The sequence below is a fragment of the Oncorhynchus masou genome, chromosome 6, assembly GCF_036934945.1.
Source record: "Oncorhynchus masou masou isolate Uvic2021 chromosome 6, UVic_Omas_1.1, whole genome shotgun sequence".
Taxonomy (NCBI): domain Eukaryota; kingdom Metazoa; phylum Chordata; class Actinopteri; order Salmoniformes; family Salmonidae; genus Oncorhynchus; species Oncorhynchus masou.
The window spans coordinates 67,438,033-67,460,902 of NC_088217.1; the positions used below are offsets into that span (position 1 = coordinate 67,438,033).

At 47.6% G+C, this 22,870-nt stretch overlaps 1 protein-coding gene across 1 annotated transcript in view; it reads left to right on the forward strand.

The window, feature by feature from the left end:
- Positions 1 to 22,214, forward strand: part of LOC135542476 (parathyroid hormone 2 receptor-like) — a 47,901-nt gene extending 25,687 nt beyond the window's left edge. The window contains exons 8-13 of the mRNA XM_064969436.1: positions 231 to 291; positions 1,020 to 1,086; positions 10,125 to 10,219; positions 12,945 to 13,083; positions 19,050 to 19,091; positions 20,081 to 22,214. Of these exons, the coding sequence (XP_064825508.1) occupies positions 231 to 291; positions 1,020 to 1,086; positions 10,125 to 10,219; positions 12,945 to 13,083; positions 19,050 to 19,091; positions 20,081 to 20,458 (782 nt within the window). The 3' untranslated portion in view covers positions 20,459 to 22,214. The remainder of the gene's footprint in view (positions 1 to 230; positions 292 to 1,019; positions 1,087 to 10,124; positions 10,220 to 12,944; positions 13,084 to 19,049; positions 19,092 to 20,080) is intronic.
- Positions 22,215 to 22,870: the final 656 nt, after the last annotated feature.

Genomic DNA, 22,870 nt, shown 5'->3' on the forward strand with positions numbered 1-22,870 from the left:
ACGCATGCAGTCACCCAATCACAACAGTGCTCATGTTGTTGACGGCCACTATAGCTGTTATTCAAAATAGGAAAAGCACTCCGACATATGAGTTTGCTTGTTGCAGGTGTGTGGGGATCATTTTATATCTTAAAAGAAGACACAAAAATCTCACTGCTCTTGCCGGTATCAATTTAATCTATTCAGAGTACTGAAGATCTTAAGGCAATCATTGTCCTCTCTAATTACAGGTGTCCCTGCTCTCTTCGTCGCCGCCTGGGCTGTTGTCCGGGCAACGCTGGCAGACGCACGGTGGGTGAGAGTGACACGCCGCCCCCATCCTTCACCTACCATATCCGTGTAACACATACACCTCCAGCAACACACTTTAAGTGGAGGAGCCCATGGCAGCATGCAGGAGCCTGCTGAGATGAACTCTGTGCATCAGCTGTCTAGGCTCCCCGCAATCATCTGGCTTGGAAACAGGACCTCCCGAGGTGTTGCAGAACTCTTGTTCTCATTCAGTCAGTGGCCTACTTGCCTTATTGTTGCAGCTGCACACCTTTGCCTCTTCTTGTCACCAAAAGCACTCACAAACTTCTACAGAGGCACAATCGAGAGCATCCTGGCGGGCTGTATCACCGCCCGGTACGGCTTTTGGTGACAAGGCCCTTTGGGGCGGCAGGGTAGCCTAGTGGCTAGAGCATTGGACTAGCAACCAGAAGGTTGCAAGTTCAAACCCCCAAGCTGACAAGGTACAAATCTGTCATTCTGCCCCTGAACAGGCAGTTAACCCACTGTTCCCAGGCCATCATCGAAAATAAGAATTTGTTCTTAACTGACTTGCCTGGTTAAATAAAGGTAAAATTAAAAAAATTAAATTAAAATTCTCACAGCCGCTGTGTGCAGAGAGCCCTGAGTCTGGCAAGAGAGACTACACTTTTGTTGCACCTCGACATGCACTGTTTTGAGAGCAGTAAGGAACTCCTGCAGTACAAATGTACTCTAATCTCTCTCTCTTTCTCTTTCCTTCCCCCCAGATGCTGGGAGTTAAGTGCTGGTAACATTAAATGGATCTATCAAGTTCCCATCCTTACAGCCATTGGTGTAAGTGGCTTCAATTGCGGTATAATGCCTCTCCCTAATACATCAATCATTGCCAATGAGGCGAGAATCCGGTCGTTTGCATGCATTACCAGAAGGTTACATTGCTAACTCCTATCTTGGTTTTAAAAAAGCGTTTTGTTCTTAGTACAGCTGAATTCATGTTCAAGTGTGAGCAACTTTGGTCAAGCTTATAGCTTCGGTTGCTCTGCACAACTCCACAACTGGAATTTCTGGGTGAAGTTCTTATTTTGGGAGATAAAATAAAGACATTAAATAAAGACAAATAAGAGAGTTGGAAGCCAGGTGCCAAGAAATGCTGACATACAAAATATAAGTGCAGGTCCTCACAAAGATCTGGTGGCTTTTTATCATGCATAAACTACTTGCTATAGCTCTCAGACAAACTATGTTTATGTATAATACTCTTGCAGAACTCAAATCCGAAGAGGGGATTTAATCTGCTTTTCTCTTGGCCAGAAGCTTTCAATCTGCCCCTTGGAAGAGTGGTGTGACACCTTGCTCCCTGTTGTATACCTGTCCCTGCTCCCTAGTGGCCTAGTGACTCCCTGGTGTATACCTGTCCCTGCTCCCTAGTGGCTTAGTGACTCCCTGGTGTACAGTATACGTGTCCCTGCTCCCTAGTGGCCTAGGGACTCCCTGGTGTACAGTATACCTGTCCCTGCTCCCTCATGGCTTAGTGACTCCCTGGTGTACAGTATACCTGTCCCTGCTCCCTAGTGGCTTAGTGACTCCCTGGTGTACAGTATACCTGTCCCTGCTCCCTAGTGGCCTCGGGACTCCCTGGTATACAGTATACCTGTCCCTGCTCCCTAGTGGCTTAGTGACTCCCTGGTGTACAGTATACCTGTCCCTGCTCCCTAGTGGCTCCCTGGTGTACAGTATACCTGTCCCTGCTCCCTAGTGGCCTAGGGACTCCCTGGTATACAGTATACCTGTCCCTGCTCCCTAGTGGCTTCGTGACTCCCTGATGTACAGTATATGTGTCCCTGCTCCCTAGTGGCCTAGTGACCCCCTGGTGTACAGTTACCTGTCCCTGCTCCCTAGTGGCCTAGTGATTCCCTGGTGTACAGTATCCCTGTCCCTGCTCCCCAGTGGCTTAGTGACTCCCTGGTGTACAGTATACCTGTCCCTGCTCCCTAGTGGCCTAGGGACTCCCTGGTGTACAGTTACCTGTCCCTGCTCCCTAGTGGCCGAGTGACTCCCTGGTGTATACCTGTCCCTGCTCCCTAGTGGCATAGGGACTCCCTGGTGTACAGTATACCTGTCCCTGCTCCCTAGTGGCTTATTGACTCCCTGGTGTATACCTGTCCCTGCTCCCTAGTGGCCTAGGGAGTCCCCGGTATACAGTATACCTGTCCCTGCTCCCTAGTGGCTTAGTGACTCCCTGGTGTACAGTATACCTGTCCCTGCTCCCTTGTGTACAGTATACCTGTCCCTGCTCCCTAGTGGCCTAGGGACTCCCTGGTATACAGTATACCTGTCCCTGCTCCCTAGTGGCTTAGTGACTCCCTGGTGTACAGTATACGTGTCCCTGCTCCCTAGTGGCCTAGTGACTCCCTGGTGTACAGTATACCTGTCCCTGCTTCCTAGTGGTCTACTGACTCCCTGGTGTACAGTATACGTGTCCCTGCTCCCTAGTGGCCTAGTGCTTCCCTGGTGTACAGTATCCCTGTCCCTGCTCCCCAGTGGCTTAGTGACTCCCTGGTGTACAGTATACCTGTCCCTGCTCCCTAGTGGCTTATTGACTCCCTGGTGTATACCTGTCCCTGCTCCCTAGTGGCCTAGGGACTCCCTGGTATACAGTATACCTGTCCCTGCTCCCTAGTGCCTTAGTGACTCCATGGTGTACAGTATACCTGTCCCTGCTCCCTAGTGGCTCCCTGGTGTACAGTATACCTGTCCCTGCTCCCTAGTGGCCTAGGGACTCCCTGGTATACAATATACCTGTCCCTGCTCCCCAGTGGCTTAGTGACTCCCTGGTGTACAGTATACCTGTCCCTGCTCCCTAGTGGCCTAGTGACTCCCTGGTGTACAGTATACCTGTCCCTGCTCCCTAGTGGCTTATTGACTCCCTGGTGTATACCTGTCCCTGCTCCCTAGTGGCTCCCTGGTGTACAGTATACCTGTCCCTGCTCCCTAGTGGCCTAGGGACTCCCTGGTATACAATATACCTGTCCCTGCTCCCCAGTGGCTTAGTGACTCCCTGGTGTACAGTATACCTGTCCCTGCTCCCTAGTGGCCTAGTGACTCCCTGGTGTACAGTATACCTGTCCCTGCTCCCTAGTGGCCTAGGGACTCCCTGGTATACAGTATACCTGTCCCTGCTCCCTAGTGCCTTAGTGACTCCATGGTGTACAGTATACCTGTCCCTGCTCCCTAGTGGCTCCCTGGTGTACAGTATACCTGTCCCTGCTCCCTAGTGGCCTACTGACTCCCTGGTGTACAGTATACCTGTTCCTGCTCCCTAGTGGCCTAGTGATTCCTTGGTGTACAGTATCCCTGTCCCTGCTCCCCAGTGGCTTAGTGACTCCCTGGTGTACAGTATACCTGTCCCTGCTCCCTTGTGGCTTATTGACTCCCTGGTGTACAATATACCTGTCCCTGCTCCCTAGTGGCTCCCTGGTGTATACCTGTCCCTGCTCCCTAGTGGCTTAGGGACTCCCTGATATACAGTATACCTGTCCCTGCTCCCTAGTGGCTCCCTGGTGTACAGTATACCTGTCCCTGCTCCCTAGTGGCCTAGGGACTCCCTGGTATACAGTATACCTGTCCCTGCTCCCTAGTGGCTTAGTGACTCCCTGGTGTACAGTATACGTGTCCCTGCTCCCTAGTGGCCTAGTAACTCCCTGGTGTACAGTCTACCTGTCCCTGCTTCCTAGTGGCCTACTGACTCCCTGGTGTACAGTATACCTGTGCCTGCTCTCTATTGGCCTAGGGACTCCCTGGTGTACAGTATACCTGTCCCTGCTCCCTAGTGGCCTAGTGACTCCCTGGTGTATACCTGTCCCTGCTCCCTAGTGGCCTAGTGACTCCCTGGTGTACAGTATACCTGTCCCTGCTCCCTAGTGGCCTAGGGACTCCCTGGTGTACAGTATACCTGTCCCTGCTCCCTAGTGGCCTAGGGACTCCCTGGTGTACAGTATACCTGTCCCTGCTCCCTAGTGGCTTATTGACTCCCTGGTGGATACCTGTCCCTGCTCCCTAGTGGCCTAGGGACTCCCTGGTGTACAGTATACCTGTCCCTGCTCCCTAGTGGCTCCCTGGTGTACAGTATACCTGTCCCTGCTCCCTAGTGGCTTAGTGACTCCCTGGTGTACAGTATACCTGTCCCTGCTCCCTAGTGGACTAGGTCTCCCTGGTGTACAGTATACCTGTCCCTGCTCCCTAGTGGCTTAGTGACTCCCTGGTGTACAGTATACCTGTCCCTGCTCCCTAGTGGCCTCGGGACTCCCTGGTATACAGTATACCTGTCCCTGCTCCCTAGTGGCTTAGTGACTCCCTGGTGTACAGTATACCTGTCCCTGCTCCCTAGTGGCTCCCTGGTGTACAGTAAACCTGTCCCTGCTCCCTAGTGGCCTAGGGACTCCCTGGTATACAGTATACCTGTCCCTGCTCATTAGTGGCTTCGTGACTCCCTGATGTACAGTATACGTGTCCCTGCACCCTAGTGGCCTAGTGACCCCCTGGTGTACAGTATACCTGTCCCTGCTCCCTAGTGGCCTAGGGACTCCCTGGTATACAGTATACCTGTCCCTGCTCCCTAGTGGCCTAGTGACTCCCTGGTGTACAGTATACCTGTTCCTGCTCCCTAGTGGCCTAGTGCTTCCCCTGGTGTACAGTATCCCTGTCCCTGCTCCCCAGTGGCTTAGTGACTCCCTGGTGTACAGTATACCTGTCCCTGCTCCCTAGTGGCTTATTGACTCCCTGGTGTATACCTGTCCCTGCTCCCTAGTGGCCTAGGGACTCCCTGGTATACAGTATACCTGTCCCTGCTCCCTAGTGCCTTAGTGACTCCATGGTGTACAGTATACCCGTCCCTGCTCCCTAGTGGCTCCCTGGTATACAGTATACCTGTCCCTGCTCCCTAGTGGCTTAGTGACTCCCTGGTGTACAGTATACGTGTCCCTGCTCCCTAGTGGCCTAGTGACTCCCTGGTGTACAGTATACCTGTCCCTGCTTCCTAGTGGTCTACTGACTCCCTGGTGTACAGTATACCTGTTCCTGCTCCCTAGTGGCCTAGTGCTTCCCTGGTGTACAGTATCCCTGTCCCTGCTCCCCAGTGGCTTAGTGACTCCCTGGTATACAGTATACCTGTCCCTGCTCCCCAGTGGCTTAGTGACTCCCTGGTGTACAGTATACCTGTCCCTGCTCCCTAGTGGACTAGGTCTCCCTGGTGTACAGTATACCTGTCCCTGCTCCCCCGTGGCTTAGTGACTCCCTGGTATACAGTATACCTGTCCCTGCTCCCCAGTGGCTTAGTGACTCCCTGGTGTACAGTATACCTGTCCCTGCTCCCTAGTGGCTTATTGACTCCCTGGTGTATACCTGTCCCTGCTCCCTAGTGGCCTAGGGACTCCCTGGTATACAGTATACCTGTCCCTGCTCCCTAGTGCCTTAGTGACTCCATGGTGTACAGTATACCTGTCCCTGCTCCCTAGTGGCTTAGTGACTCCCTGGTGTACAGTATACGTGTCCCTGCTCCCTAGTGGCCTAGTGACTCCCTGGTGTACAGTATACCTGTCCCTGCTTCCTAGTGGTCTACTGACTCCCTGGTGTACAGTATACCTGTTCCTGCTCCCTAGTGGCCTAGTGCTTCCCCTGGTGTACAGTATCCCTGTCCATGCTCCCCAGTGGCTTAGTGACTCCCTGGTGTACAGTATACCTGTCCCTGCTCCCTAGTGGCTTATTGACTCCCTGGTGGATACCTGTCCCTGCTCCCTAGTGGCCTAGGGACTCCCTGGTGTACAGTATACCTGTCCCTGCTCCCTAGTGCCTTAGTGACTCCATGGTGTACAGTATACCTGTCCCTGCTCCCTAGTGGCCTAGGGACTCCCTGGTATACAGTATACCTCTCCCTGCTCCCCCGTGGCTTAGTGACTCCCTGGTATACAGTATACCTGTCCCTGCTCCCCAGTGGCTTAGTGACTCCCTGGTGTACAGTATACCTGTCCCTGCTCCCTAGTGGCTTATTGACTCCCTGGTGTATACCTGTCCCTGCTCCCTAGTGGCCTAGGGACTCCCTGGTATACAGTATACCTGTCCCTGCTCCCTAGTGCCTTAGTGACTCCATGGTGTACAGTATACCAGTCCCTGCTCCCTAGTGGCTCCCTGGTATACAGTATACCTGTCCCTGCTCCCTAGTGGCTTAGTGACTCCCTGGTGTACAGTATACGTGTCCCTGCTCCCTAGTGGCCTAGTGACTCCCTGGTGTACAGTATACCTGTCCCTGCTTCCTAGTGGTCTACTGACTCCCTGGTGTACAGTATACCTGTTCCTGCTCCCTAGTGGCCTAGTGCTTCCCTGGTGTACAGTATCCCTGTCCCTGCTCCCCAGTGGCTTAGTGACTCCCTGGTGTACAGTATACCTGTCCCTGCTCCCTAGTGGCTTATTGACTCCCTGGTGGATACCTGTCCCTGCTCCCTAGTGGCCTAGGGACTCCCTGGTGTACAGTATACCTGTCCCTGCTCCCTAGTGGCTCCCTGGTGTACAGTATACCTGTCCCTGCTCCCTAGTGGCTTAGTGACTCCCTGGTGTACAGTATACCTGTCCCTGCTCCCTAGTGGACTAGGTCTCCCTGGTGTACAGTATACCTGTCCCTGCTCCCTAGTGGCTTAGTGACTCCCTGGTATACAGTATACTTGTCCCTGCTCCCTAGTGGCCTTGGGACTCCCTGGTATACAGTATACCTGTCCCTGCTCCCTAGTGGCTTAGTGACTCCCTGGTGTACAGTATACCTGTCCCTGCTCCCTAGTGGCTCCCTGGTGTACAGTAAACCTGTCCCTGCTCCCTAGTGGCCTAGGGACTCCCTGGTATACAGTATACCTGTCCCTGCTCATTAGTGGCTTCGTGACTCACTGATGTACAGTATACGTGTCCCTGCACCCTAGTCACCTAGTGACCCCCTGGTGTACAGTATACCTGTCCCTGCTCCCTAGTGGCCTAGTGACCCCCTGGTGTACAGTATACCTGTCCCTGCTCCCTAGTGGCCTAGGGACTCCCTGGTATACAGTATACCTGTCCCTGCTCCCTAGTGCCTTAGTGACTCCATGGTGTACAGTATACCTGTCCCTGCTCCCTAGTGCCTTAGTGACTCCATGGTGTACAGTATACCTGTCCCTGCTCCCTAGTGGCCTAGGGACTCCCTGGTATACAGTATACCTGTCCCTGCTCCCCCGTGGCTTAGTGACTCCCTGGTATACAGTATACCTGTCCCTGCTCCCCAGTGGCTTAGTGACTCCCTGGTGTACAGTATACCTGTCCCTGCTCCCTAGTGGCTTATTGACTCCCTGGTGTATACCTGTCCCTGCTCCCTAGTGGCCTAGGGACTCCCTGGTATACAGTATACCTGTCCCTGCTCCCTAGTGCCTTAGTGACTCCATGGTGTACAGTATACCTGTCCCTGCTCCCTAGTGGCTCCCTGGTATACAGTATACCTGTCCCTGCTCCCTAGTGGCTTAGTGACTCCCTGGTGTACAGTATACGTGTCCCTGCTCCCTAGTGGCCTAGTGACTCCCTGGTGTACAGTATACCTGTCCCTGCTTCCTTGTGGTCTACTGACTCCCTGGTGTACAGTATACCTGTTCCTGCTCCCTAGTGGCCTAGTGCTTCCCTGGTGTACAGTATCCCTGTCCCTGCTCCCCAGTGGCTTAGTGACTCCCTGGTGTACAGTATACCTGTCCCTGCTCCCTTGTGGCTTATTGACTCCCTGGTGTACAGTATACCTGTCCCTGCTCCCCAGTGGCTCCCTGGTGTATACCTGTCCCTGCTCCCTAGTGGCCTCGGGACTCCCTGGTATACAGTATACCTGTCCCTGCTCCCTAGTGGCTCCCTGGTGTATACCTGTCCCTGCTCCCTAGTGGCTTAGGGACTCCCTGATATACAGTATACCTGTCCCTGCTCCGTAGTGGCCTATGGACTCCCTGGTATACAGTATACCTGTCCCTGCTCCCTAGTGGCTTAGTGAGTCCCTGGTGTACAGTATACCTGTCCCTGCTCCCTAGTGGCTCCCTGGTGTACAGTATACCTGTCCCTGCTCCCTAGTGGCCTAGGGACTCCCTGGTATACAGTATACCTGTCCCTGCTCCCTAGTGGCTTAGTGACTCCCTGGTGTACAGTATACCTGTCCCTGCTCCCTAGTGGCTTAGTGACTCCCTGGTGTACAGTATACGTGTCCCTGCTCCCTAGTGCTCTAGTAACTCCCTGGTGTACAGTCTACCTGTCCCTGCTTCCTAGTGGCCTACTGACCCCCTGTTGTACAGTATACCTGTTCCTGCTCTCTAGTGGCCTAGGGACTCCCTGGTGTACAGTATACCTGTCCCTGCTCCCTAGTGGCCTAGTGACTCCCTGGTGTATACCTGTCCCTGCTCCCTAGTGGCCTAGTGACTCCCTGGTGTACAGTATACCTGTCCCTGCTCCCTAGTGGCCTAGGGACTCCCTGGTGTACAGTATACCTGTCCCTGCTCCCTAGTGGCTCCTTGGTGTACAGTATACCTGTTCCTGCTCCCTAGTGGCCTAGTGATTCCCTGGTGTACAGTATCCCTGTCCCTGCTCCCCAGTGGCTTAGTGACTCCCTGATGTACAGTATACCTGTCCCTGCTCCCTTGTGGCTTATTGACTCCCTGGTGTACAGTATACCTGTCCCTGCTCCCTAGTGGCTCCCTGGTGTATACCTGTCCCTGCTCCCTAGTGGCCTAGGGACTCCCTGGTATACAGTATACCTGTCCCTGCTGCCTAGTGACTCCCTGGTGTATACCTGTCCCTGCTCCCTAGTGGCTTAGGGACTCCCTGGTATACAGTATACCTGTCCCTGCTCCGTAGTGGCCTAGGGACTCCCTGGTATACAGTATACCTGTCCCTGCTCCCAAATGGCTTAGTGAGTCCCCGGTGTACAGTATACCTGTCCCTGCTCCCTAGTGGCTCCCTGGTGTACAGTATACCTGTCCCTGCTCCCTAGTGGCCTAGGGACTCCCTGGTATACAGTATACCTGTCCCTGCTCCCTAGTGGCTTAGTGACTCCCTGGTGTACATTATACGTGTCCCTGCTCCCTATTGGCCTAGGGACTCCCTGGTGTACAGTATACCTGTCCCTGCTCCCTAGTGGCCTAGTGACTCCCTGGTGTATACCTGTCCCTGCTCCCTAGTGGCCTAGTGACTCCCTGGTGTACAGTATACCTGTCCCTGCTCCCTAGTGGCCTAGGGACTCCCTGGTGTACAGTATACTTGTCCCTGCTCCCTAGTGGCCTAGGGACTCCCTGGTGTACAGTATACCTGTCCCTGCTCCCTAGTGGCTTATTGACTCCCTGGTGGATACCTGTCCCTGCTCCCTAGTGGCCTAGGGACTCTCTGGTGTACAGTATACCTGTCCCTGCTCCCTAGTGGCTCCCTGGTGTACAGTATACCTGTCCCTGCTCCCTAGTGGCTTAGTGACTCCCTGGTGTACAGTATACCTGTCCCTGCTCCCTAGTGGACTATGTCTCCCTGGTGTACATTATACCTGTCCCTGCTCCCTAGTGACTCCCTGGTGTACAGCATCAATCTGACAATGTCACCTACAGAACGGTAGAACTACTACAATGAGAATCTGACCATGTCACCTACAGAACGGTAGCCCCGCTACAATGAGACAATCTGACCATGTCACCTACAGAACGGTAGCCCCGCTACAATGAGACAATCTGACCATGTCACCTGCAGAACGGTAGCCCTACTACAATGAGACAATCTGACCATGTCACCTACAGAACGGTAGCCCCGCTACAATGAGCAGTGAGTCATGCTTGCTTTGTTTTGATTTTCAGCTCAACTTTATTTTGTTTGTGAACATTGTGCGAGTGCTGGCCACAAAAATCAGAGAGACAAATGCTGGGAGATATGACACTCGGAAGCAATGCAGGTAGGGTTGATGTCTCATTAGTGCCTTGTTGCTTTAGTCAATCTCATTTATGTGATTTTGCATGAAAAAAACATTAGATATTGTAAATACCACTTTTCAGTAAATGTGCCTTTTATATGAACATCTTATTCCAAATGTGCCTTTTATATGAACATCTTATTCCAAATGTGCCTTTGAGTTGAATCATTTTCTTTTATATTCATGATCCACGTGTTTGTGTTTACAAGCCGTTCATGTCATTTACTGAGGCTGAGGATACAGGCTGTGTTATGAATTTAAAGCAGGTTCATCTGTGTCCGAAACCCCGATGAAGGCAGCTTAGCTGTTGAAATGTTGGGATTTATTAAATGTATTGCGTCGTAGCCATGGGAGAATGCATCTTTTATTTTCTAATGTGTATTGGAAAAGATGAATTAAACATGACTCCCATAATGGATTACGGTCAGGCAAAAAAAACGTCTTTTTACGCCAATATGCAGTCTGAGCCAGGTGTTTGGTGTGTTTGATACCATTCCATTGACTCCGTTCCAGCCATTATTATGAGACGTCCTCCCCTTAGCAGCCTCCACTGGTCTATTAAACCCAGTTGTGGGCGGCGGGTAGCCTAGCGGTTAAGAGCGTTGAGCCAGGAACCATTTCGGAAGAGAACATGCCGTGGCTGGGGTGAGTGGGGTCCTTGATGATGCTGCGGGATGCTGCTGGACTTCCTGACTACTCTGTTCACTGCAGAGGTTGAGGTGTCCCAGCTGCAGTGTTTTGTACATGCTCTTCTCATATCTAAGTGCAAGACAAATTTTGACATGCTGTGAAGCCATCCCTATAGGGCTGCCTGAGTCTTTGTTTAATTCCCACTCCTGTCTGGGGTAATGTGTTGGTTGGCAGGTCTGTGCCAAGGCTTGAAGGCTGAGGGGGTAACCCTCCTGTCAGTCATTAGTAAACAGACACGACATCAGATCCAGGTAGTCTCTTGAGCTCGCTCCATTCCCACAGGTGTAGATAGGATTGTCACTGATAAGGCTATGGTCAAAAGGAGTGCACAATATAGGGAATAGGGTGCCATTTGGGATGTAGACTGTTTTCCTAATGCTCTCTCCCTCACTCTACTTCACCTAACTCTTTCTCTAGCTGTGATTTATTTAAAAAAAATTTTAACTGCTGAGTGTCTTTGAACAATTTAGATGCAAAGTTTGGCTCGATATTAATGTTAACGTGTAGATTGCAATGTGTAATCATCCTTGGCTATTGACATTTGTATCATAAATCTGTTGAGGGGATTGTTTTTGGAAAGTGCTCAAGGGAGCAGTGCTTGACTCGGGCCGGAGTTCACCAGAGCGGAGTACTGGCAACTCAAATGTTTTACTGCTTAAGCTCCTCTTCCTCTTATAGAATATTACCTCAAACTCAAACCTCAAACTTGATGCGGAACTCCTGTACTGGGGCGGCAGTGTAGCCTAGTGGTTAGAGCATTGGACTAATAACCGAAAGGTTGCAAGTTCAAATCCCCGAGCTGACAAGGTACAAAATCTGTCATTCTGCCCCTGAACAGGCAGTTAACCCACTGTTCCTAGGCTGTCATTGAAAATAAGAACTGACTTGCCTAGTAAAATAAAATAAAAAAATAAAAATGTAAAACAATACCGGCACCCAAAATGAGTGCTGGCATATATTTCAGTCCCAAGCACTGCAAGGGACTGTCAGATAAAGATGGCTGGCAAGAAGTTCAATTATTTTAGCTCGATGCCAGCTGCATGTGGTTTAGCTTGACCCATGTCTTTTCCATCCTGTCCCTCTCAAACCCCATCACCACATGTACTTTTCCAGACACACATTGCATGCACTTTTCCAGACGCACATCGCATGCACTTTTCCAGATGCACATCGCATGCACTTTTCCAGACACACATTGCATGCACCTTTCCAGACGCACATCGCATGCACTTTTCCTAGTGCATGAATTTTACCAGACACCTAGCGCATGCACTTTACCAGACACCTAACGCATGCACTTTACCAGACACCTAACGCATGCACTTTACCAGACACCTAACGCATGCACTTTGCCAGACACCTAACGCATGCACTTTACCAGACACCTAATGCATGCACTTTGCTAGACACCTAACGCATGCACTTTGCCAGACACCTAACGCATGCACTTTGCCAGACACCTAATGCATGCACTTTGCCAGACACCTAACGCATGCACTTTACCAGACACCTAACGCATGCACTTTGCCAGACACCTAACGCATGCATTTTACCAGACACCTAGCGCATGCATTTTACCAGACACCGAACGCATACATTTTACCAGACACCGAATGCATGCATTTTACCAGACACCTAATGCATGCATTTTACCAGACACCTAACGCATGCATTTTACCAGACACCTAACGCATGCATTTTACCAGACACCTAACGCATGCATTTTACCAGACACCTAACGCATGCATTTTACCAGACACCTAACGCATGCACTTTGCCAGACACCTAACGCATGCATTTTACCAGACACCTAACGCATGCACTTTGCCAGACACCTAACGCATACATTTTACCAGACACCTAACGCATGCACTTTGCCAGACACCTAACGCATGCATTTTACCAGACACCGAACGCATGCATTCTAATGCATGTATTGTATTAGCTTTTTGTCTGATGCTGCACAACGGATTCCCTCAATAGAGGATTATACAGTGTTCTACTGTCCCTTTCACAGGAAACTGGCTAAGTCCACTCTAGTGCTGGTGCTGGTGTTCGGGGTCCACTACATAGTGTTTGTGGGCATGCCACACTCGTTCAAAGGGGTCGGATGGGAGGTCCGAATGTACTGTGAGCTCTTTTTCAACTCTTTCCAGGTGCCCGCATTCACCCCAATTGGGGATCCTGCTTTGTATTGCATGTAAAATACACATTTACATAAGTATTCAGATCCTTTGCTATGATACTCGAAATTGAGCTCAGGTGCATCTTGTTGATCATTGATCATCCTTAAGAAGTTTGGAACCACCAAGACTCTACCTAGAGCTGGGCCCCCGGCCAAATTGAGCAATCACTGGGAGAAGGACCTTGGTCAGGGAGGTGACCAAGAACCAAATGGTCACTCTGACAGAGCTCCAGAATTCCTCTGTGGAGATGGGAGAACCTTCCAGAAGGACAACCATTTCTGCAGCACTCCACCAATCAGGCTTTCAGTGGCAAGATGGAAACCACTCCTCAGTAAAAGGCACATGACAGCCCGCTTGGAGTTTAAAGGACATGAGAAACGAGATTCTCTGGTCTGATGAAACCAAGATTGAACTCTTTGGCCTGAATGCCAAGCATCACGTCTGGAGGAAACCTGTCACCATCTTTACGGTGAAGCATGGTGGTGGCGGCATCATCCCTTTCACATTAATGGCGCCGGAGGAGATGGCTGCCATTTTACAGTCCCCTAACCAATTGTGCTATTGTGTGTGTGTTTTCGCGTTATTTGCAACTTATTTTGTACATAATATTTCTGCCACTGTCTCTTATGACCGAAAAGAGCTTCTCGATATCAGGACAGTGATTACTTACCCCGTACTGGAAGAATATTTTTTCAATAACAAGTCGGATGCGAAGAATTTACTCCATTAACTGTATTATCTTATGTTTCACAGAGTCGTGGCTGAATGACGACATGGATAACATATAGCTGGCGGGTTTTACGCTTTCTCGGCAGGATAGAACAGGCGCCTCTGGTAAGACAAGGGGTGGCTGTCTATGTATATTTGTAAACAACAGCTGGTGCATGAAATCTAAGGAAGTCTCGAGATTTTGCTCGCCTGAAGTAGAGTATCTCATGATAAGCTGTAGACCACACTATTTACCAAGAGTTTTTATCTATATTTTTCGTAGCTGTCTATTTACCACCACAAACCAATGCTGGCACTAAGGCCGCACTCAATGAGCTGTATACAGCCATAATCAAACAGGAAAACGCTCATCCAGAGGCGGCTCATCCAGAAGCAGCTCTCCTAGTGACCGGGGACTTTAATGTGGGAAATTTAAATCCGTTTTACCTCATTTCTACCAGCATGTTAAATGTGCAACCAGAGGGAAAACAAACTCTAGACCACCTTTACTCCACACACAGAGACGTGTACAAAGCTCTCCGTCGCACTCCATTTGGCAAATCTGACCATAATTATATCCTCCTGATTCCTGCTTACAAGCTAAAACTAAAGCAGGAAGCACCAGTGACTCGGTCAATAAAAAAGTGGTCGGATGAAGCAGATGCTAAGCTACAGGACTGTCTTGCTAACACAGACTGGAATATGTTCTGGGATTCTTCTGATGGCATTGAGGAGTACACCACACCACATGTACTTACATACCCCAACCAGAAGCCATGGATTACAGGCAACATCCGCACTGAGCGAAAGGGTAGGTTGAGCTGTCGCTTTCAAGGAGCGGGACTCTAACCCTGAAGCTTATAAGAAATCCCGCTATTCCCTCCGACGAAAAATCAAACATGCAAAGCGTTGACATTGGCCTGATGAGGGAGGTTTATGACCCTCATAAATACCTTTCCCCTTTTTCCTCTCTCTACTCTACCGATGTGATTATTGAAAATCACTTTGTTAACATGGAGAGTCTGGTAACATCAAAAGGTGGGAAACTGAACCATATTTCGGTAATCCAACCATTTGAAAATATGTGTTGGTACTTAATGAATATGATGTCAGATCAGTTGGCGTCTGAGACATTATTACTGATGATAGGATGACATGAACTGTATATTGGAAAGTCTACAGATTCATATGGAATTGTTGTGCAATTTAAATGTTTAAATATGAAACTATTTGTTAAAATATGAAATATAATTTTAGCTCCTAAATGAGAGAAATGGTTTTCATGAGGGAACTATGTTCAACACAGTGGCCCCACCCATGTGAACAGACACTGGTTGTAAACTATGAAACACTGCCCTCTCTCCCAACCCTATATAAGCCCCTTTACGAAAATGTTACTTCCTGTTTCGAGGACGTTAGGGCGATGGTCCTACATTAAAAGGGCTCAGATAATAACCTAACAAAATTAGCATCGAATTTCAAAGTGAAGATGACGGTCAACACGCGGAAAGGATGAATTTTGACTATACCAGCCAGAATATAGCATGAGCTTAAAAGTATGGCAACTTGGTATGAACTTTGAACTCTTATTCACTCCAGAAGTGATACCTCCTAGCAGTCGCTGTAAACGTGGGCTAGGAAAGGACGGACGATGTATCTGTCTAACACACACAACGATACTACAACGTATCCAGTTTACCACCAGAGACATTCTTCAGAGAACCAGATCCATGCTGGACCAACCCACCTTCTATCGTCAACCAATCTACCGAAGCGCTGCTCAGAGTAAATATTTATTGCATTCTCCTTTTTCAAATGGGCGGTTATTTAGAATGCATAAGATACTGTATTTACGATAGCATAGCTGCCTACAGCCCGATAGAGACACAAAACCTTTTTGCTCCTCAGTCTTCCTGCTCTTTCACTCAAACCCAACCCTCTTTCTTTGTGTAACCAGCTGTCATACTGTATCTGTTCCGTCCGCTAGGGCCGTTTTCCTTTATGACATAATTTGTAATCAATGTATGATCCATTCAGTGTAGATGTAATTCTGTGTGATTATTTAGGTATTTAATAAATAAATAATTAAACCAAATTTTGTATTGCTGATTCGACTTGTTAGCCAGGGTTCGTGAAGATATCCAATAATTTACAACTTTCAGATGAGACTGAATAAGGCGAGGATTAAATACGACTGCTACTGATGTAGAAGGTTACCAGGTCTTTAAGAGTTTATTCGGAAGATAACAGCTCTATAAACATTATTTTGTGGTGCCCCCGACTTTCTAGTTAATTACATTTACAGAGAAATTATATTTTAGAATAGCATGTCATATCACTTAATCCGGCAAAGCCAAAGACACAACAGCATCAATACAGGACCAAGATTGAATCGTACTACACCGGCTCCGATGCTCATCGGATGTTGCAGGGTTTGCAAACTATTACAGACTACAAATGGAAGCACAGCCATGAGCTGTCCAGTGATACAAGCCTACCAGACGAGCTAAATTACTTCTATGCTCGCTTCGAGGCAAGTAACACTGAAACATGCATGAGAGCATCAGCTGTTCCAGGCGACTCTGTGATCACGTTCTCCGTAGTCGATGTGAGTAAGACCTTTAAACAGGTCAATATTCACAAGGCAGCAGGGCCAGAAGGATTACCAGGATGTGTACTCCGAGCATGCACTGACAAACTGGCAAGTGTCTTCACTGACATTTTCAATCTGTCCCTGACCTGAGTCTATAATACCAACATTTTTCAAGTAGACCTCCATAGTCCCTTCTGCCCAAGAACACTAAGGTAACCTGCCCAAATGACTACTGACCCGTAGCGCTCACGTCTGTAGCCATGAAGTGCTTTGAAAGGCTGGCTCATATCAACACCATTATCCCAGGAACCCTAGACCTACTCCAAATTGCATACCGCCCAAACAGATCCACAGATTGCACTCCACACTGCCCTTTCCCACCTGGACAAAAGGAACACTTATGTGAGAATGCTATTCATTGACAGCTCAGCATTCAACACCATAGTGCCCTCAAAGCTCATCACTAAGCTAAAGACAATGGGACTAAACACCTCCCTCTGCAACTGAATCCTGGACTTCCTGTCGGGCCGCCCCCAGGTGGTAAAGGTAGGTAACAACACATCTGCCACACTGATCCTCAATAAAGGGGATCAGTGTGGCAGATACAGTCCCCTCCTGTACTCTTTGTTCACCCATGACTGCATGGCCAAGCACGACTCCAACACCATCATTAAGTTTGCTGACGACACAACGACAACGATGAGACAGCCTATAGGGAGGAGGTCATAGACCTGGCAGTGTGATGCCAGGATAACAACCTCTCCCTCGGCATGATCAAGACAAAGGAGATGGTTGTGGACTACAGGAAAAGGAGGACCAAGCACTCCCCCATTCTCACCGACTGGCAAGTTTGAGAGCCTCAAGTTCCTTGGTGTTCAAATACACCAAGACAGTCATGAAGAGGGCACGACAAAGCCTATTCCCCCCCAGGAGACTGAAAAGATTTGCCATGGGTCCTCAGATCCTCAAAGTTGCAGCTACACCATCAAGAGCATTCTGACGGGTTGCATCACTGCCTGATATGGCAACTGCTAAAAATTGTCAGACTCCAGACACCCTAGTCACAGACTGTTCTCTCTGCTACCGCATGGCAAGCGGTACTGGAGCGCAAAGTCTAGGTCCAAAAGGCTTCTTAACAGCTTCTACCCCAAAGCCATAAGACTCCTGAACAGCTAATCAAATGGCTACCCGAGGGAAAGATGAACGCAGGAGTGACTTCGGGACAAGTCTCTGAATGTTCTTGAGTGGCCCAGGCAGAGCCTGGATTTAAACCCGATCAAACATAGCTCTGCAGCGACGCTCCCCATCCAACTTGACAGAGCTTGAGGATTTGCAGATTAGAATGGGAGAAACTCCCCAAATACAGGTTTGCCAAGCTTGTAGCGTCATACCCAAGAAGACTCGAGGCTATAATAACTGCAAAAGGTGCTTCAACAAAGTACTGAGTAAAGGGTCTGAATACTTATGCAAATGTGATATTTATTTTATTTTAGATTTTATGCATTTGCTAAAATGTCTAAACCTGTTTTTGCTTTGTCATTATGGGGTATTGTGTGTAGCTTGATGAGGGGGGGGGGGGGGAGCAATGTAATCAATTTTAGAATACGGCAGTAACTTAAATTCAAGAGGTCTGAACACTTTCCGAATGCACTGTATTGCCCATTGCTAATAGATTTAAAACTGTAGAATGCAATAGTGCTGAGCAATTAGTGCTTTTTGAGGTCAAATCGGTTAAATATTTTTTAAAATACTTATATGAATGCTGAACACTATCGATCATGTATTTTCAGGTAGAGATACCTTGCGAAGCAACTGCTCCATCCCTCTTGATTGTGCATTCTTCTCTCTTCTCTCAGTCTCCGGACAAGTAGGCGCACAATGGATTATGGTCATTGTAGTTAACACTTTTTCTGCTCTAAACTATGTTGAATATTGGGCTGGTGTAAACTACAACTCCCTGCTACATTGCACAGTTCGGGCTTGATCTGATTTACCTCTATTCGAGAAACTACAGTGAGAAAATGAGAAAATGCGCATTGAGCTCACAGAAAAAAACCGGAATGAAATCAAATTCAAATAGTCAATTATTTGTTTGTTTTTTAAATAACAGAAATTTCCGTTAATCGCTCAGCACTTGAAAGCAATATTGATACGATTTTAAATGTGAGAATATGAGCATTATAGCTTAAAGGGACATTACACTTTCACTTCCTTCAGATGTTTTCTGACCTCTAATGTAGTCTTATGTCAAGATGAAACCACATCTCATGACATGTGCAAATCCAGCTATGAATAAATGAATGAAAGGATGAGCACCAGATAAAGCCAGGAATGTAAATGGTGCTCATCTTTTCCATTCATTTGGGATTGACGTGTATAGCTGGATATACACAACACAACTGATGTCGTGGGACATGCTTTTATCTTAACATTACACTCCTTTTGAAAAAAAAAAATACAATCCATTGTGTTTTTCTTTAAGAGCTCTCTTTCCTGAGACTATCATGTCGATATTATTCTCTGAAGGTCATGGACACCTCTCATTTGTAGAGAATGTCACATCATTTATACTGCCAGCGGGAATTTGAGCTTTCAACACATGCCTCTAACCTTAGTCACTTTCATTTCTTCGTAGGGTTTCTTTGTGTCTATTATCTACTGCTACTGCAATGGAGAGGTGAGTACTGTTCACCAGACCCGGCCAGAAGGTTTATAAGGTCTTCTCCACTCTAGAGCTGCTGCTTTCAAGAATCTATCATGCTGGACTCCCTAATTGAACCAAAGTCACGTGCTCATTTGTTGCCCATTTATAAGTGTACTATGAACTAACCATAATGAGAGGGGGGGGATGTTATTATAACTAATGGAACTTATTGATGTCATTTATTGGAACAATAGAATATTCATACTTTGTGTACGCATTGTACCCATCAGTGATACTTCAAACCCTGTTTGTGGGTATTGTAAGTAAGTAGGCTACCAGAAAATACCCATTGTTACTACCGCATAACTTGCTGGTCAATACCAGGTAAATACCACTGTAAAAACAGTAGCTACTGTAAAATAAAGTGCTACTTTTCCCCCAATAATTGCCACATTTATTAGTCCCATATACAATATTTAGAGAGTTTGGTCATTTAGAACTTAATGTTCCAAGAGCACTCCTACTCTCATCCATGTTCGTTGCTCAGTGATAATTGACGCTTCTGGGTTGGGCTGTTTATTTCTGAATGCTTTTAAAACCTCTGAAAAAGCCCAGTGAAAGCGAATATGACATTTGTGGGCACCACAACACAGTAGGAACTTTGGCATTGGCAATAATATGTATTCAAGTCTCTTGTGTTGTGTTGTCAACTAATTTCATTGTGAATGTCAGTCGGTCAAAACAACATTTGAATTCACTACTCTGTTTTTCTTGTTTGCGGCGAGTCATTTCATTGAGAATGGTCGGAGGCGCTCTTGTATTGTTACATCAACAAAGGTTTCGCGATAAAGGTGCTAACATTGAGTCCATTCTAAAAGTTGTCTGAACTCCCCAAATAAGTTTCTGCCCTGACTGGTACTATAGGCTACCATACAAAATCCTGACCCATATCATGACCCACACAATACCACGACCCATACTATACTATAACCTGACCCACACAATCCTCTTGTTCTCTTCAGGTCCAGGCAGAGATCAAGAAGACCTGGACCCGCTGGAACCTGGAGTTCGACGGGAAGGGACCGGTGGCATGTGCCAACTACCGGTACGGCCTCAACCAGACCACTACCAGTCAGCCCCAGCCGTTGGCCGTGATCTCGGGCACCTCCTCCCTCTTCTCCAGCCACGTGTACCGCAGCAGCCAAGCCAGGCACAGCGTCAGCACCCACACCACCTTGCCCGGCTACGTGTTCAGCAACTCTGAGGTGGAAAGCCTGCCCCCATCCATCCTAGAGGAGCCAGACGAGAGAGCCAAGCAGGTGGACGACATCTCCCTCCGAGAGTCCCTACCTGTGGTGAATACCACCAGCATAGGAGAGGACTTGGAGGAGACACTGTAGAGAGAGAGTAGAGGGAAAGTGGGAATGTACAGCTGACAACAATTGTGTTTTTTATATTTTTTGAATGACAGGACAGAGGGAAGGTAGAGCGGGAGATACACAGGAATTAGGGCCACAAACAGAAAGTGGCTGAGACTGAACTCTGAACTCGAATTCGCATCGTCAAGGGAATATGTGGTTCGGAGTTGGCAGCCTTAACACTAGACCACTAGACCAGACTCCAATATCTTTGATGTTTTGGGGATACTGTATATCACCATATACTTGTCTTACACCAGCTAGCGCTTAAGAATTGCAGTTTTTTTTTCATGGAATGTTATGTGTCACTTCGAGTGGTGGCTAGACAATCAGTCAGGTCTGTGGCTAAATATGGACTGGTGCTGCAGCTACAGACAAGTTTGTGTCTGTGTCATTCGTAATGCTGAAGACAATTACAGTGCCTTCAGAAAGTATTCACACCCCTTGACCTTTTCCACATTTTGTTGTATCAACAACCGGAATTTTAAATTGATTCAATTTAGATTGTGTCACTGATCTACACACAATACCCCATAATGTCAGTGGAATTATGTTTTTAGACATTTTTACAAATGAATACAAAATGAAAAGCTGAAATGTCTGAATAATGGCAAGTCTGAATAAGTTCAGGAGTAAAATAATAAGTTCCATGACTATTCCATTTCTGTACCACACAAATTCAATTATCTGTACGGTCCCTCAGTTGAGCAGTGAATTTCAAGCACAGATACAACAAGGACAGGGTAGGTTTTCCAATGCCTCGCAAAGAAGGGCACTGATGGGTAGAAGAAAAAAAGCAGACTAAATATCCCTTTGAGCATGGTGATGTTATTCATTACACTTTGGATGGTGTATCAATACTCCCAGTCACTACAAAGATACAGGCGTCCTTCCTAACTCCTGACTGAGTGGAAGGAAACGGCTCCGGCATTTCACCATGAGGCCAATGGTGATTTTAATCCAGGTAGAGTTTAAAGATTATTAATAATAATTGAACCTTTATTTAACTGGTCCAGTCAGGGTTAACTGCCTTGTTCAGGGGCAGAACGACAGATTTTTACCTTGTCAGCTCGGAGATTCGATCTAGCAACCTTTCAGTTACCTGCCGGCCCTAAATGACGAATTAAAGGAAGATTGCACAGAATATTCCAAAACATGCATCCCATTTGCAATAAGGCAAGTAATATTGCAAAGAAATGTACTTTTTGTTCTGAACACAAAGCATTATGTTTGGGGCAAACATAACACATTAGAGTACCACTCTTCATATTTTAAAGCATGGTGGTGGCTGCATCATGTTATGGGCATGCTTATCATTGTCAAGGACTAGTAAATTTTCTTGGAAAAAATAAAAGGAATTAGAGCTAAGCACAGGCAAAGTCCTAGAGGAAAACCAGGTTCAGTCTACTTTCCAACAGACACTGTGTCACGTTCTGACCTTAGTTCCTTTGTTTCGTCTTTGTTTTAGTATGGTCAGGGCGTGAGTTGGAGTGGGCAGTCTGTTTGTTTTTCTATGTTGGTTTTTATGTTTGGCCTAGTATGGTTCTCAATCAGAGGCAGGTGTCGTTAGTTGTCTCTGATTGAAAATCATACTTAGGTAGCCTTTTTCCACCTGGGTTTCGTGGGTGTTTATTTCCTGTTTAGTGTTTTGTCATTCACCTTACGAGACTGTTCGTTTTGTTGTTTATTGTTTTTGTTCAGTGTTCATTCTGCTTTATTAAATTATGGACACTTGCCACGCTGCGTTTTGGTCCTCCGATCCTTCTCGCTTCTCCTCCTCAGAAGAGGAGGACGAGATCCCTTACACACTGGGAGACCAATTCACCTTTCAGCAGGACAATAACCTAAAACACAAGGCCAAATATACACTGGAATTACTTACCAAGACGACATTGAATGTTCCTTAGTCCTAGTTACAGTTCACAGGATAGCAGAGCCAAAAATTAATTGTACATAATAAAACACTTGATTGCATAATGCACATTAACCAAATCGATCAGAACATCAGAACATATAACATATGATCAACTTACAGTAATGTAAGATCAGGCTATGATGTAAGCTAGGCCATTAGAGATTTTATCCCCTTACCAGGTTAAAGACCCTACTTCAAACCCATGTGTGTAGTACCGACCATATCCATGTTCTATGTCTGTATTAATAGAACCCCATTAGTTGTGCTCCTGCCCTGTCATTTCTTCAGTACACTACATCTGAGCCCCACATGGCACCCTATTCCCTTTACAATGCACTATTTTGACCAGGGACCAATAGAGCTCTGGCCAAATGTAGTACACTATATTGGGAATAGGGTGCCATTTTGGACACATTCTGTATGGACCAATTAATGGCCTTCATCTAGAAAATGCATTCATTACTGCTCAGCCAATTCCA